At 31.5% G+C, this 17,086-nt stretch overlaps 2 protein-coding genes across 2 annotated transcripts; both read right to left on the bottom strand.

Moving 5' to 3' along the window:
* Nucleotides 1-246: 246 nt before the first annotated feature.
* On the bottom strand, nt 247-2,244 carry LOC108579876. Its single transcript, XM_017943499.1, has 6 exons — nt 2,159-2,244; nt 1,937-2,116; nt 1,363-1,781; nt 1,202-1,294; nt 997-1,119; nt 247-935 (listed from the first exon to the last, which is right to left on the bottom strand). The coding sequence occupies exons 1-6, from the start codon at nt 2,242-2,244 to the stop codon at nt 247-249; spliced, it is 1,590 nt and encodes a 529-aa protein (XP_017798988.1).
* Nucleotides 2,245-4,058: 1,814 nt separating this feature from the next.
* On the bottom strand, nt 4,059-5,024 carry LOC108570480. Its single transcript, XM_017932349.1, has 2 exons — nt 4,523-5,024; nt 4,059-4,441 (listed from the first exon to the last, which is right to left on the bottom strand). Exons 1-2 carry the CDS (start codon nt 5,022-5,024, stop codon nt 4,059-4,061), a joined length of 885 nt encoding a protein of 294 aa, XP_017787838.1.
* Nucleotides 5,025-17,086: the final 12,062 nt, after the last annotated feature.

Below are 17,086 nucleotides of genomic sequence, written 5' to 3' on the forward strand. Positions count from 1 at the left end.
GCTCTCGTGAAGTGTGATAAGAGAATGCATATAGTGATAGGTCTATCACCACAGACTTTACATTTTTCTATTTCAAATTTTATTAAATTTCGTACATTTCCATTTTGCAAAACATCCAATCCACAGTACTTCAACTCATAAAATTTCATATGTACACTCTAAATTTCGTACGGACTAAATTTTATTAAATACGCTAAATTCATTTCCATACGACACACTACAAATTCCAAATTTCCTAAATATCCGCTAAATTCCACGCAAATTCGTCTCTCCGCTATTCGATCCTCCAATATCTCTCCTCAAACTCGACGCCTGGGACTTCTCCTCGACGGGCTGCCACTCGTCGCTGTAAACTGGATACACTACACCCGTGTCATAGTTGTTCGCGATGTAGTTCGTCGTGGCGACATGATCGACGTTGTCCGCGTAACCAACGACTGGCCTCGAATCCCTGGAACCCTCTATCCGATAGGGAGCCTCGTCGACGGCGTAATTATCGGATTCTGAACGCAGAAACGGCTCCACGTCGCTGTTATTTCCCACATCGCTCACAGTCTTGTTACCCAGGTATCGATACGTCACTGGTTCCTCGTAATTAGTTGAATTCCAGCTGGAATATGTGAAATTAGAATTGACAGGATGATACTCGTAGCTCCGACGATCGATGAAATTCTTGGTTGAAACAGGTGGTCCGTTTTTAACGGAAGAATTTCTCGAGTCTGTCGTATAGTTCGTTCTATTGTAATTTGTCGCTGTGAATCGTCTTTCGAAGCTACGTCCCCATCCTCCACCACCTCCACCTGACGGTGGCCCGTAACTTGAGGCTGGTGGTGCACTGTGATAAGAATCTGAATATGAATGGCCACCTCCACCACCTCCACCACCTCCTCCACCTCCACCAGATTTTGTCAGAAGAACGATTTCCTTGTATTGACCTGAGAATTTTTAACAGTAATGACATTTCGTTCGATGGTATTTGATTATTTATCGTATTACCTCCTCCTCCGCCACCTCCACCACCTCCACCACCTCCACCTTTCATGTATTTCTGCAGCAGCATCGCCATTGACAGCATGAGAGACATGCCTCCCATCATCATTCCTTTCATCGTTACCACACCTGTTGTATAAGAAATCAATTAGACACTCTAATTACACCTGCAATTAATAATCGATAGAAGAATACAGAGGATATGCATCACCCATTAGTTTCATTTTCATCATCATCAACCCAGCCATCATCATCATCTTACACTTGCCACCTTTGCCTTTCCCTCCACCTCCTTTTCCACGTCCTGAGGAAAATAGAATTTTTAAACAATTTTAATTGGAACATTCTAATTCTCAATTGCACGTTACAAACCCTCAGAAATGGCAGTTTCGTCGAACATAAGATCGATCTGATTTCTCTCTCGTTTCCCATTCCATCTTGGTAGCGTGATTCTCAGGACGAAGGTATCGAAAAAATCATCGACACTACGCTCGATAGTGTCGTTACTCTCGTTCGTGGATCTACGATTATCGATCACTCTAGTCTTCACCAATTTGATCTTCTGTCCCATTAAGTAGATTTCGTTCAGGTCTCTAATTGACTCCAGGAATCGACCGAGACGTTTCCTAGCGCAGACCAGAGAGAGATCGATAATACAGCGGCCTATATCCGTCGTGGGGAATTCTGGGAAGTTATCGTCCCTTGTGGAATCATTTTTCAAAGATGGAACCACTCTGACGTCCACTCTGACGCCATTATTCCGGTAGTCGAACACTTGTCTGCCAGTGCTACTGAAAATTTGCGTTACTTCAGTACCAGCTGTACCATACAAACGTATATTATCCAATTCAATCCACAAATATTTTAAAAAAATTCGAATTTCAATTTTACACTTTTGAAAAATTATGAAAAAATGGAAAGAATTCTGTAACGAAGTGCACAGTACTATTGTCTAGCACTGGTCCCAATAATCCTATAGGGATCCGCGTCGATCTTCCTGTCCTCGATCACTCCATCCTCAGCTTCACCTCGAGCAACGATCCAGAGCACAAGGACCACGACGATCATCGATCCACGCACTCTACGAACGATTTTCCCAGTTAACATCGGTCGATACGCGATAATCCTCGATTAAACGATCGACTTCACTTTACCAGCTGTCACAGACTGACGACAGTCAGATCGTACTAGTTTATATACACTAAAATTTATGTCACTCGGTGGATCTTTGCGACAACCAGTCACGATTGCCATTTAGCGACTCGCTGGAAAAATTGCGTAATAATAAGCTTACCGGGTGGATCGTTCTTGAAATGAGTTTCCTAGTCCACCGAACAGGATGCGCTCTTTCCAGATTTCGGGGGCAACTCGATAAATTATGGGGAGTCAGAGATCGAGTCTGCGTAATCGGAAAATTTCCTGAATAATTTGCTCTTTAATTTTTTTACTAAATTGGAGTACCTGAAGAGGTCGGGAGAGAAATATAATGGTGTAGTTATGTAGTTCAGATTGTAGATAAGAGGCAATTTGGTTTTTTAATTCCTTTAGTAACAGATTGAAACAGATGCTTTTCTCATAATTTTTTCTATTGCGAGTAGTGACGTGTTTGTAATTTATTGGAGTAATTCTGCAAAATGTTTGTAGCGGCTAAATCGTGGGTGAGAGGAAATTTTAGTTTTTGAATTCATTTAGTAAAAAATTGAAACAGAACTTTTTACAATATTTTTCATTGCAAGATTGACAAAAAGTAATGACACATTTGAAATTTATCGAAGTAATTTTGCAAAATGTTTATAGTGTTCAAATCGTATATAAGAGGAAATTTTGCTTTTTTTACAATTTTTTTCATTGTAAGATCGATGATTATTCAAGTAATTCTGCAAAATTCTAGTGTTCTCCTCCCAATTCCTTCAGCAAAAGATTAGAGCAGAATTGTTTTCGTAATTTCCACCACTGCAAGATTGACGATTGCTCAAGTAATTCTGCAAAATTTTAATGTTTCACTCCCAATTCCTTCAGCAAAAGATTGGTACCCAATTTCCTTCATAATTTCTTCCATTACAAGATTAACGACCACTCGACTAATCCTGCGAAATTGATAACGAGGAGAGCCTAAATGACCAGAGAACGTCTAGTTAGCCTGACGAACGGCGTTGTGAAGGGGACGACCTTCTTTCGTATCACTCTAATTGAGTGCATTCATCTTGTAATTACCGTCTAACGTGTATAATCTTCCTGGCAGCAGACCGCGTCGAAGCTCGGCCTTCACTTTACCCAGACACAAAGAACTAACTCACGCCTCGAACGTATCAAATCCTCCACGTACGAACCAACATCCGAAAAGAAAAATTACAAAAAGAAATGTCCAAAGAGCCAAGAACAAGGGACCAAGAAGCAGCTTCTTAAAAACATGTTTTATTAAAACTTTACAATGCGCATAAATACATATAAATAACAAAGAGGAGAAATCATGTACATGATAACGAGGATGGTCCATGTGCAACGACGACCAGCTCGAGCCGTGACCTAAGGAAGACGAACAGAGCGGAATGGTGGTATGAAGGGAATGAGAGAGAAACAGAGAGAGAGAGAGAGAGAGAGAGAGAAGAAGGGAAGAGAGCATGCTTCGCAATAAATACCTACGAATCTACGAATATAACTGTAATGGTGATCAGAAAACTCAGGGCGATGAAATGAGACCAGGCTAGGCGACGGAAGTGACAGATAGAGCGCGAGCAACAAGAAAGCGAAACGGACTTACAGACTGGAGAAAGGTGATGTGGTAGTTATATAGAAGTAGCAATAGTGGTACTGATAGTACGAGGAGTGGTGGTAGAGGAATGATCGGTGAGAAGAGAATGGGTGAAGACGATGCGGAGGAGGAGGAGCCACTGATACAGATCGAGAGGAACCGCGAGGTGTGGAAAAGATGGAGGAAGGAAACGAAGTGAACTCGGTGAGGTAGAGACGTGCTACTAGATCTCTCGCGTGCCACCAGCTTGACTTTTCTTATTTTTTTTCTTTTTTTTTCTTTTTCGTTGCTGGTAGCTCCTCCACTCGCGAATTCGTTAATTCTGCCGATAGAGCGACCGGCGATCCCGCGCGTTCCCGTACTTCAATACAGCCTGTTGAACGCTGTCGTGAACGGTGTCCAGGGATCTTCCGTATCCGGAATGACCGTAACCGTGGCCATGGTGCTCCTCGGAGCTGTGAGTGTGAGAGTTAGAGTAGACTGGTTTGCTGACGATCTCGTAGGTGGTCTTCTTCTCGCCACCGCCAGCGAGAGACTTCAGACCTACGATCGCCGATAGCATAAGAGCCATCAGACCGGTCATCAGAGCTTTACCAGCTAACAGGGCCAGTGCACCGAAGCCAACTGCGCCCAGTGTACCTTTCATCATCATCAGACCAGCCATCAGACCACCGTAGCCACCCTTTTCCTTCTTGCGTCCTGCGTTATCACGTGCAATTCGTAGTTAATCTGACGGGGAAAGATCGCGAAAAAGGCAGGTGAAAATTAGTCGTTTCTTACCAGTACCGACGCTCTGCGCTCCACCGAGACCCAACTGCGCCAACGTCTCCTCGTTGAAGTTCCTCGCAGCCTCGAAGGTCCTCGGATCGAACAGTTTGATAGAGATCGAATGGCTGTTCAGGTAGCTTCCAACCTTGTGAACCAGATACGCGTCCAGCCTCTTCTCCACGTCGTTAGGAAAGTCTCTAGCCAGATTAGCGACCACCTCTGCAGCTGGCATGCTCGCCGATCCATTCTCCTTGATCACAGATACTCCGGGAAGAATGCTGATGTCCTCTTGCTCGGACAGCCTATCCAACAGTGACACCACGTCCAATTTCAGACAGGTGGCACTGTACGACTTGCCGCAGTCTTTGTTCAACGTAGAAGCCAGATTCTCCGCTGACTCCTCGACCAGCTGCTTGGACGTGCGCCGTTCTATCTCGCCAGCCACTGTGGCAACGAGCAGCAACAATGGTATCAGCAGCATCAGACGCGACGATTGATCTTTCAATCCTTCCATATTGCTCGGCGAACTCGTTGATTCTCGTGAAGAGCCCTTCGATCTCTTTTGTACAGATCCCTTCTGGCGATGGAAGATCCGACGGCGGTTGAGGAGGACGCGTCGCGGGAACGAACTGTTGCTGCACAGGCTGGGTGGACCTCCTGAGTGAAGCTGACGGACGAGACGCGTACCGTGCACTGGACATACCCTCGGATAGTTGCAGTATATATAGAGCGAGTCACCGGGTAGTCCTTTTTCCTTTTTGCCTTTCGGCCCGTTCCATACATTCTCCGTAGTCGAGAGGAACGCGCGCCGGCCAGGCGGTGCTCTCTTCTTTCGCGGCTAAGAGGAGGCGAGGGGACCTCTCGCGCGTCGCCACCACCGCTCTTTACACGCGGCGAGAGGGAGCGTCAAATAGAGCGGAGCATTCGAATCTCTGTCGAATTCGCCAGGGGGAAAAAAAAGGATACCGGAGACGGGTCCGCTCTAATGAGAGCGAAGCCTAGAGACGTCCATTCAGAGATGCTCTTGGTCAACACAGAGGGTCTCGTTTGAAATTTCGTTAGGTTACAGAATACCGTGGGTTGAGAAATATTAGACTTTCTTCGATATCGCACACGGTTCGCTCTAGAAACGTTCTTAGGTGGAATTACGAGGATTTAAATTGTATTAGAGCTTGTTGGATGAATTATAGAGAATTATGGAGGATCGGAGGAAAATCTGATGTTGATATATTGGCGTGTTTGAAGAGGTAATTGCACTGGTTGTGTCGGGTGTTATTATTAATGGTCAATTACTGGGAAACATAGATCTAGTCTGAGGCTTCTGACTTCGGTGGGACCTTGATTATCGGAATTAATGTCGATACCTGTTGGTGGATGGAAGAAGTATTTTATACATATTAATATTAAGGAAAATGAAGAATTTAACTTTTTCGTTTAGTCTCTATTCTTGTTTCTCGATTTTTCTTAGGTGCCAAATGTTGATCGATGTTTTGCTATACTTTTAATTGCAATTACACGTCTACTCGTGTCAAAGTGAAACGTTCACGTGAATTTCTCTGTTTATCTGAATTAATGTTCATATTCACTGTTAGGATAATCGAATATCTCTATATTCCCACGAAATGAATATGTCACAAATTTTAATATTAAACAGAAAGAAAACTTTAATCATTTCCTTCAGTTTCTATTCTCATTCCCCATTGTTTCTCAGCTGCAAAACTCTTAATAAACTCCTTTGTTATATTTTTAATAGCAATACACATCTCCTCGTGTCAAAGTGACACGTTCACGTGTTTCTCGGTGTTGACAGGTTCAGATCGATCGAACGATAGATTATGGTTGATCGACAATGGCCGATATGGCGACAGCGACGACCCGAGGGGAACCACTTTCGTTCTCGACGACGAAATCGAGTATATAGTAGGCGGTTAGTACGGCTGAGGGTATCGGGACAAAATCGAGGATCCGGCTGTACGTGTGAAAAGCGACGGAAGTTTCACGGAAAAGGTGGAAAGAACGAGGGAGGGAAACTTGGTGAACATTATTTCCCTCGGCTGAGCGAGACGAGACGGAGCAGGCCTACTTTAAATTAGCCCAGTTAGCTCGCGGGAGATCGGATTTTCGCGCGCCACGCTCCAACGACGGCGTTCCTCGCAGACGGATCTGCCGGCGAGAAAGTGCGCGCGGCCAATTTTCACGGACAACACTCGCGAGAGGCACGCTTTGGAAATCGCGTGATCGCACGAGGATTTCGTAGAACTCGCCTGACTCACTGGCGTCATCGTTTTAAGGGATTTTAGCGAGATTTTCCGGGGAATCGCGTGATCTAGCGTAGAAAGCGTTTTGATCGTGTCGTGGTTCCTGGAAGAATTAGTTCATTGGGCGACTGTTTGAAGAGTGTATTTTAATTGAATAAAGAGCCAAATTTTTTTGGTGTATTATATTGGTGCATTTATGAAGAATTTCATTTATTAAAAAGTGCGCCAAATTCTTTTGGTGTATTTATAAAATAATTACATTTATTAAACAGTGCACTAAATTCTTTTGGTGTACTATATTGGTGCATTTATGAAAAATTTGGTTTATTAAAAAACATACGTTTACTAAAAAGTGTGCCAAATTCTTTCGGTGTATTTATAAAATAATTACATTTATTAAACAGTGCACTAAATCCTTTTAGTGTACTATATTGGTGCATTTATGAAAAATTTCATTTATTAAAAAACATACGTTTACTAAAAAGTGCGCCAAATTCTTTCGGTGTATTTATAAAATAATTACGTCTATTAAAAAAAACACTAAATCCTTTTAGTGTACTATATTGGTGCATTTATGAAAAATTTGATTTATTAAAAAACATACGTTTACTAAAAAGTGCGCCAAATTCTTTCGGTGTATTTATAAAATAAATACCTTTATTAAAAAGTGCGCTAAATCCTTTTAGTGTACTATATTGGTGCATTTATGAAAAATTTCATTTATTAAAAAAACATACGTTCATTAAAGAGTGCGTCAAATACTTTTAGTGTATATACTGGTACGTTTATAAAATAATTACGTTTATTAAAAAACATACGCTTATTAAAAAGTGCGCTAAATTCATTTGGTGTATTATATTGTTGCATTTACGGAAAATCTCATTTATTAAAAAGTGCGCTAAATTCTTTTCATACCTTATATGTTATTGCATTTATGAAAAATTTCATTTATTAGAAAAGCGTACGTTTATTAAAAACTGCCCCAATTTCTTTTGACGTATTATATTGCTACGTGTATAAATATATTTTAAGAGACACACGTGTATAAAATTAATCAGTTTAATAAAACTAATTAAATTAATTGCTCTTCCTTCCTCTTAAATAGGTTAAGTGAAAGGAGTGAGTGAATTCTCAATTCTCAATAATTCACAATTTTCTCGATCCTCTATTTGAAATCGTTCACAGGCTAACTGTAATTTTTCCCGACGTCTAACTACACACTCTAAAACGTGCAAACATTTGACTAACATACGAGTTCAGTCAACAAGTAAATCGATGTTCTTTACTGAATGGGGGCAAGTTTCCGGCGAAATCTGCTGCGTGCTCACAGCACATCTTATCGTATCAATCTGTGTATAATTAATACACTTCGAACAACTCATGAATGACTGCAGCAGAATCTCCAACGATTATACTTTCCTTACATAATCAATTCTTCAATCTCTATTTCTACCTCTATCCCCTAACATAAAAGAAAAATTACCTCTCCGACGAAAAACCGCACGAATTCCTCGAAACTTCAAAAAGAAAAAATCATCCACGAAGACAGTGAATAATTCATCGAAATACCCGAAGAAGTAAAGAAGTAAGGATTCAGGAACGAATGGAATTCCGCTAATTGCCTCGACCGAAAAACTTCGAATCAAATGGAAGAGGATTGAGTAACGATCAAACGAGTTACACTGAATATTTAGAGCTTCTCGCCTGTGTATTCTTCTACCGGTTCTACTCGCGTGCAGAGTAGAAAAATTCCAGGTTGGTGCATTCCGGTGGAAATTATCCTCCGTCAATAGGGCGTGCAGTTTTCGAGCGCAGTAAATCCTCGGCGTGAACGCCGCTTAAGGCGTTCCGCGGCGTTTCGTACGCGAGACGATGCGCTCGCATGCTCGGCCATCAGGTGTGTCGGAAAAGAGCGGATTAGCCTTCTTCTTCAGGTATCTATTTCGCGACTTGTTACTTCCTTTTGCCGCAACGCCTTCCTTTCGTTAATAATCGCCAGCCGATCTCCTGGCTGGCTGCTCCTGTTTCGCGAACAGGAGCTCGATCGTTTGCGAACAGCTCCCTGTTTAGAGTCGTCGCTGAGATTTTCTTTCGTTTTCCACATTTTCATTCATGCCTTCGTGACCGTTTGACCAGGAGCTAGCGGTAGATCTGTGTCGAAATTGAAGGAAGTGGGAGGTTTCGTAATTCTTCGCTGCTATTTGCGCTCAAAGTTAGTAAAAACTTTTATAATTTTTATAATCTATACAAGTTTCTAATTTTGACAATTTTGATCATTTTCACAATTCTTACAATTTCTATAATTTTTAAAATTATTATAACTTTTCTCGGAGCATTTTCGACTATTTTTTATTACGAAATTAATAGTAATTTTGACAATTTTGATCATTTTCACAATTCTTACAATTTCTATAATTTTTAAAATTATTATAACTTTTCTCGGAGCATTTTCGACTATTTTTTATTACGAAATTAATAGTAATTTTGACAATTTTGATCATTTTCACAATTCTTACAATTTCTATAATTTTTAAAATTATTATAACTTTTCTCGGAGCATTTTCGACTATTTTTTATTACGAAATTAATAGTAATTTTGACAATTTTGATCATTTTCACAATTCTTACAATTTCTATAATTTTTAAAATTATTATAACTTTTCTCGGAGCATTTTCGACTATTTTTTATTACGAAATTAATAGTAATTTTGACAATTTTGATCATTTTCACAATTCTTACAATTTCTATAATTTTTAAAATTATTATAACTTTTCTCGGAGCATTTTCGACTATTTTTTATTACGAAATTAATAGTAATTTTGACAATTTTGATCATTTTCACAATTCTTACAATTTCTATAATTTTTAAAATTATTATAACTTTTCTCGGAGCATTTTCGACTATTTTTTATTACGAAATTAATAGTAATTTTGACAATTTTGATCATTTTCACAATTCTTACAATTTCTATAATTTTTAAAATTATTATAACTTTTCTCGGAGCATTTTCGACTATTTTTTATTACGAAATTAATAGTAATTTTGACAATTTTGATCATTTTCACAATTCTTACAATTTCTATAATTTTTAAAATTATTATAACTTTTCTCGGAGCATTTTCGACTATTTTTTATTACGAAATTAATAGTAATTTTGACAATTTTGATCATTTTCACAATTCTTACAATTTCTATAATTTTTAAAATTATTATAACTTTTCTCGGAGCATTTTCGACTATTTTTTATTACGAAATTAATAGTAATTTTGACAATTTTGATCATTTTCACAATTCTTACAATTTCTATAATTTTTAAAATTATTATAACTTTTCTCGGAGCATTTTCGACTATTTTTTATTACGAAATTAATAGTAATTTTGACAATTTTGATCATTTTCACAATTCTTACAATTTCTATAATTTTTAAAATTATTATAACTTTTCTCGGAGCATTTTCGACTATTTTTTATTACGAAATTAATAGTAATTTTGACAATTTTGATCATTTTCACAATTCTTACAATTTCTATAATTTTTAAAATTATTATAACTTTTCTCGGAGCATTTTCGACTATTTTTTATTACGAAATTAATAGTAATTTTGACAATTTTGATCATTTTCACAATTCTTACAATTTCTATAATTTTTAAAATTATTATAACTTTTCTCGGAGCATTTTCGACTATTTTTTATTACGAAATTAATAGTAATTTTGACAATTTTGATCATTTTCACAATTCTTACAATTTCTATAATTTTTAAAATTATTATAACTTTTCTCGGAGCATTTTCGACTATTTTTTATTACGAAATTAATAGTAATTTTGACAATTTTGATCATTTTCACAATTCTTACAATTTCTATAATTTTTAAAATTATTATAACTTTTCTCGGAGCATTTTCGACTATTTTTTATTACGAAATTAATAGTAATTTTGACAATTTTGATCATTTTCACAATTCTTACAATTTCTATAATTTTTAAAATTATTATAACTTTTCTCGGAGCATTTTCGACTATTTTTTATTACGAAATTAATAGTAATTTTGACAATTTTGATCATTTTCACAATTCTTACAATTTCTATAATTTTTAAAATTATTATAACTTTTCTCGGAGCATTTTCGACTATTTTTTATTACGAAATTAATAGTAATTTTGACAATTTTGATCATTTTCACAATTCTTACAATTTCTATAATTTTTAAAATTATTATAACTTTTCTCGGAGCATTTTCGACTATTTTTTATTACGAAATTAATAGTAATTTTGACAATTTTGATCATTTTCACAATTCTTACAATTTCTATAATTTTTAAAATTATTATAACTTTTCTCGGAGCATTTTCGACTATTTTTTATTACGAAATTAATAGTAATTTTGACAATTTTGATCATTTTCACAATTCTTACAATTTCTATAATTTTTAAAATTATTATAACTTTTCTCGGAGCATTTTCGACTATTTTTTATTACGAAATTAATAGTAATTTTGACAATTTTGATCATTTTCACAATTCTTACAATTTCTATAATTTTTAAAATTATTATAACTTTTCTCGGAGCATTTTCGACTATTTTTTATTACGAAATTAATAGTAATTTTGACAATTTTGATCATTTTCACAATTCTTACAATTTCTATAATTTTTAAAATTATTATAACTTTTCTCGGAGCATTTTCGACTATTTTTTATTACGAAATTAATAGTAATTTTGACAATTTTGATCATTTTCACAATTCTTACAATTTCTATAATTTTTAAAATTATTATAACTTTTCTCGGAGCATTTTCGACTATTTTTTATTACGAAATTAATAGTAATTTTGACAATTTTGATCATTTTCACAATTCTTACAATTTCTATAATTTTTAAAATTATTATAACTTTTCTCGGAGCATTTTCGACTATTTTTTATTACGAAATTAATAGTAATTTTGACAATTTTGATCATTTTCACAATTCTTACAATTTCTATAATTTTTAAAATTATTATAACTTTTCTCGGAGCATTTTCGACTATTTTTTATTACGAAATTAATAGTAATTTTGACAATTTTGATCATTTTCACAATTCTTACAATTTCTATAATTTTTAAAATTATTATAACTTTTCTCGGAGCATTTTCGACTATTTTTTATTACGAAATTAATAGTAATTTTGACAATTTTGATCATTTTCACAATTCTTACAATTTCTATAATTTTTAAAATTATTATAACTTTTCTCGGAGCATTTTCGACTATTTTTTATTACGAAATTAATAGTAATTTTGACAATTTTGATCATTTTCACAATTCTTACAATTTCTATAATTTTTAAAATTATTATAACTTTTCTCGGAGCATTTTCGACTATTTTTTATTACGAAATTAATAGTAATTTTGACAATTTTGATCATTTTCACAATTCTTACAATTTCTATAATTTTTAAAATTATTATAACTTTTCTCGGAGCATTTTCGACTATTTTTTATTACGAAATTAATAGTAATTTTGACAATTTTGATCATTTTCACAATTCTTACAATTTCTATAATTTTTAAAATTATTATAACTTTTCTCGGAGCATTTTCGACTATTTTTTATTACGAAATTAATAGTAATTTTGACAATTTTGATCATTTTCACAATTCTTACAATTTCTATAATTTTTAAAATTATTATAACTTTTCTCGGAGCATTTTCGACTATTTTTTATTACGAAATTAATAGTAATTTTGACAATTTTGATCATTTTCACAATTCTTACAATTTCTATAATTTTTAAAATTATTATAACTTTTCTCGGAGCATTTTCGACTATTTTTTATTACGAAATTAATAGTAATTTTGACAATTTTGATCATTTTCACAATTCTTACAATTTCTATAATTTTTAAAATTATTATAACTTTTCTCGGAGCATTTTCGACTATTTTTTATTACGAAATTAATAGTAATTTTGACAATTTTGATCATTTTCACAATTCTTACAATTTCTATAATTTTTAAAATTATTATAACTTTTCTCGGAGCATTTTCGACTATTTTTTATTACGAAATTAATAGTAATTTTGACAATTTTGATCATTTTCACAATTCTTACAATTTCTATAATTTTTAAAATTATTATAACTTTTCTCGGAGCATTTTCGACTATTTTTTATTACGAAATTAATAGTAATTTTGACAATTTTGATCATTTTCACAATTCTTACAATTTCTATAATTTTTAAAATTATTATAACTTTTCTCGGAGCATTTTCGACTATTTTTTATTACGAAATTAATAGTAATTTTGACAATTTTGATCATTTTCACAATTCTTACAATTTCTATAATTTTTAAAATTATTATAACTTTTCTCGGAGCATTTTCGACTATTTTTTATTACGAAATTAATAGTAATTTTGACAATTTTGATCATTTTCACAATTCTTACAATTTCTATAATTTTTAAAATTATTATAACTTTTCTCGGAGCATTTTCGACTATTTTTTATTACGAAATTAATAGTAATTTTGACAATTTTGATCATTTTCACAATTCTTACAATTTCTATAATTTTTAAAATTATTATAACTTTTCTCGGAGCATTTTCGACTATTTTTTATTACGAAATTAATAGTAATTTTGACAATTTTGATCATTTTCACAATTCTTACAATTTCTATAATTTTTAAAATTATTATAACTTTTCTCGGAGCATTTTCGACTATTTTTTATTACGAAATTAATAGTAATTTTGACAATTTTGATCATTTTCACAATTCTTACAATTTCTATAATTTTTAAAATTATTATAACTTTTCTCGGAGCATTTTCGACTATTTTTTATTACGAAATTAATAGTAATTTTGACAATTTTGATCATTTTCACAATTCTTACAATTTCTATAATTTTTAAAATTATTATAACTTTTCTCGGAGCATTTTCGACTATTTTTTATTACGAAATTAATAGTAATTTTGACAATTTTGATCATTTTCACAATTCTTACAATTTCTATAATTTTTAAAATTATTATAACTTTTCTCGGAGCATTTTCGACTATTTTTTATTACGAAATTAATAGTAATTTTGACAATTTTGATCATTTTCACAATTCTTACAATTTCTATAATTTTTAAAATTATTATAACTTTTCTCGGAGCATTTTCGACTATTTTTTATTACGAAATTAATAGTAATTTTGACAATTTTGATCATTTTCACAATTCTTACAATTTCTATAATTTTTAAAATTATTATAACTTTTCTCGGAGCATTTTCGACTATTTTTTATTACGAAATTAATAGTAATTTTGACAATTTTGATCATTTTCACAATTCTTACAATTTCTATAATTTTTAAAATTATTATAACTTTTCTCGGAGCATTTTCGACTATTTTTTATTACGAAATTAATAGTAATTTTGACAATTTTGATCATTTTCACAATTCTTACAATTTCTATAATTTTTAAAATTATTATAACTTTTCTCGGAGCATTTTCGACTATTTTTTATTACGAAATTAATAGTAATTTTGACAATTTTGATCATTTTCACAATTCTTACAATTTCTATAATTTTTAAAATTATTATAACTTTTCTCGGAGCATTTTCGACTATTTTTTATTACGAAATTAATAGTAATTTTGACAATTTTGATCATTTTCACAATTCTTACAATTTCTATAATTTTTAAAATTATTATAACTTTTCTCGGAGCATTTTCGACTATTTTTTATTACGAAATTAATAGTAATTTTGACAATTTTGATCATTTTCACAATTCTTACAATTTCTATAATTTTTAAAATTATTATAACTTTTCTCGGAGCATTTTCGACTATTTTTTATTACGAAATTAATAGTAATTTTGACAATTTTGATCATTTTCACAATTCTTACAATTTCTATAATTTTTAAAATTATTATAACTTTTCTCGGAGCATTTTCGACTATTTTTTATTACGAAATTAATAGTAATTTTGACAATTTTGATCATTTTCACAATTCTTACAATTTCTATAATTTTTAAAATTATTATAACTTTTCTCGGAGCATTTTCGACTATTTTTTATTACGAAATTAATAGTAATTTTGACAATTTTGATCATTTTCACAATTCTTACAATTTCTATAATTTTTAAAATTATTATAACTTTTCTCGGAGCATTTTCGACTATTTTTTATTACGAAATTAATAGTAATTTTGACAATTTTGATCATTTTCACAATTCTTACAATTTCTATAATTTTTAAAATTATTATAACTTTTCTCGGAGCATTTTCGACTATTTTTTATTACGAAATTAATAGTAATTTTGACAATTTTGATCATTTTCACAATTCTTACAATTTCTATAATTTTTAAAATTATTATAACTTTTCTCGGAGCATTTTCGACTATTTTTTATTACGAAATTAATAGTAATTTTGACAATTTTGATCATTTTCACAATTCTTACAATTTCTATAATTTTTAAAATTATTATAACTTTTCTCGGAGCATTTTCGACTATTTTTTATTACGAAATTAATAGTAATTTTGACAATTTTGATCATTTTCACAATTCTTACAATTTCTATAATTTTTAAAATTATTATAACTTTTCTCGGAGCATTTTCGACTATTTTTTATTACGAAATTAATAGTAATTTTGACAATTTTGATCATTTTCACAATTCTTACAATTTCTATAATTTTTAAAATTATTATAACTTTTCTCGGAGCATTTTCGACTATTTTTTATTACGAAATTAATAGTAATTTTGACAATTTTGATCATTTTCACAATTCTTACAATTTCTATAATTTTTAAAATTATTATAACTTTTCTCGGAGCATTTTCGACTATTTTTTATTACGAAATTAATAGTAATTTTGACAATTTTGATCATTTTCACAATTCTTACAATTTCTATAATTTTTAAAATTATTATAACTTTTCTCGGAGCATTTTCGACTATTTTTTATTACGAAATTAATAGTAATTTTGACAATTTTGATCATTTTCACAATTCTTACAATTTCTATAATTTTTAAAATTATTATAACTTTTCTCGGAGCATTTTCGACTATTTTTTATTACGAAATTAATAGTAATTTTGACAATTTTGATCATTTTCACAATTCTTACAATTTCTATAATTTTTAAAATTATTATAACTTTTCTCGGAGCATTTTCGACTATTTTTTATTACGAAATTAATAGTAATTTTGACAATTTTGATCATTTTCACAATTCTTACAATTTCTATAATTTTTAAAATTATTATAACTTTTCTCGGAGCATTTTCGACTATTTTTTATTACGAAATTAATAGTAATTTTGACAATTTTGATCATTTTCACAATTCTTACAATTTCTATAATTTTTAAAATTATTATAACTTTTCTCGGAGCATTTTCGACTATTTTTTATTACGAAATTAATAGTAATTTTGACAATTTTGATCATTTTCACAATTCTTACAATTTCTATAATTTTTAAAATTATTATAACTTTTCTCGGAGCATTTTCGACTATTTTTTATTACGAAATTAATAGTAATTTTGACAATTTTGATCATTTTCACAATTCTTACAATTTCTATAATTTTTAAAATTATTATAACTTTTCTCGGAGCATTTTCGACTATTTTTTATTACGAAATTAATAGTAATTTTGACAATTTTGATCATTTTCACAATTCTTACAATTTCTATAATTTTTAAAATTATTATAACTTTTCTCGGAGCATTTTCGACTATTTTTTATTACGAAATTAATAGTAATTTTGACAATTTTGATCATTTTCACAATTCTTACAATTTCTATAATTTTTAAAATTATTATAACTTTTCTCGGAGCATTTTCGACTATTTTTTATTACGAAATTAATAGTAATTTTGACAATTTTGATCATTTTCACAATTCTTACAATTTCTATAATTTTTAAAATTATTATAACTTTTCTCGGAGCATTTTCGACTATTTTTTATTACGAAATTAATAGTAATTTTGACAATTTTGATCATTTTCACAATTCTTACAATTTCTATAATTTTTAAAATTATTATAACTTTTCTCGGAGCATTTTCGACTATTTTTTATTACGAAATTAATAGTAATTTTGACAATTTTGATCATTTTCACAATTCTTACAATTTCTATAATTTTTAAAATTATTATAACTTTTCTCGGAGCATTTTCGACTATTTTTTATTACGAAATTAATAGTAATTTTGACAATTTTGATCATTTTCACAATTCTTACAATTTCTATAATTTTTAAAATTATTATAACTTTTCTCGGAGCATTTTCGACTATTTTTTATTACGAAATTAATA

The sequence above is a fragment of the Habropoda laboriosa genome, unplaced genomic scaffold (genome assembly GCF_001263275.1).
Source record: "Habropoda laboriosa isolate 0110345459 unplaced genomic scaffold, ASM126327v1 scaffold23, whole genome shotgun sequence".
NCBI classification, from domain to species: Eukaryota; Metazoa; Arthropoda; class Insecta; order Hymenoptera; family Apidae; genus Habropoda; species Habropoda laboriosa.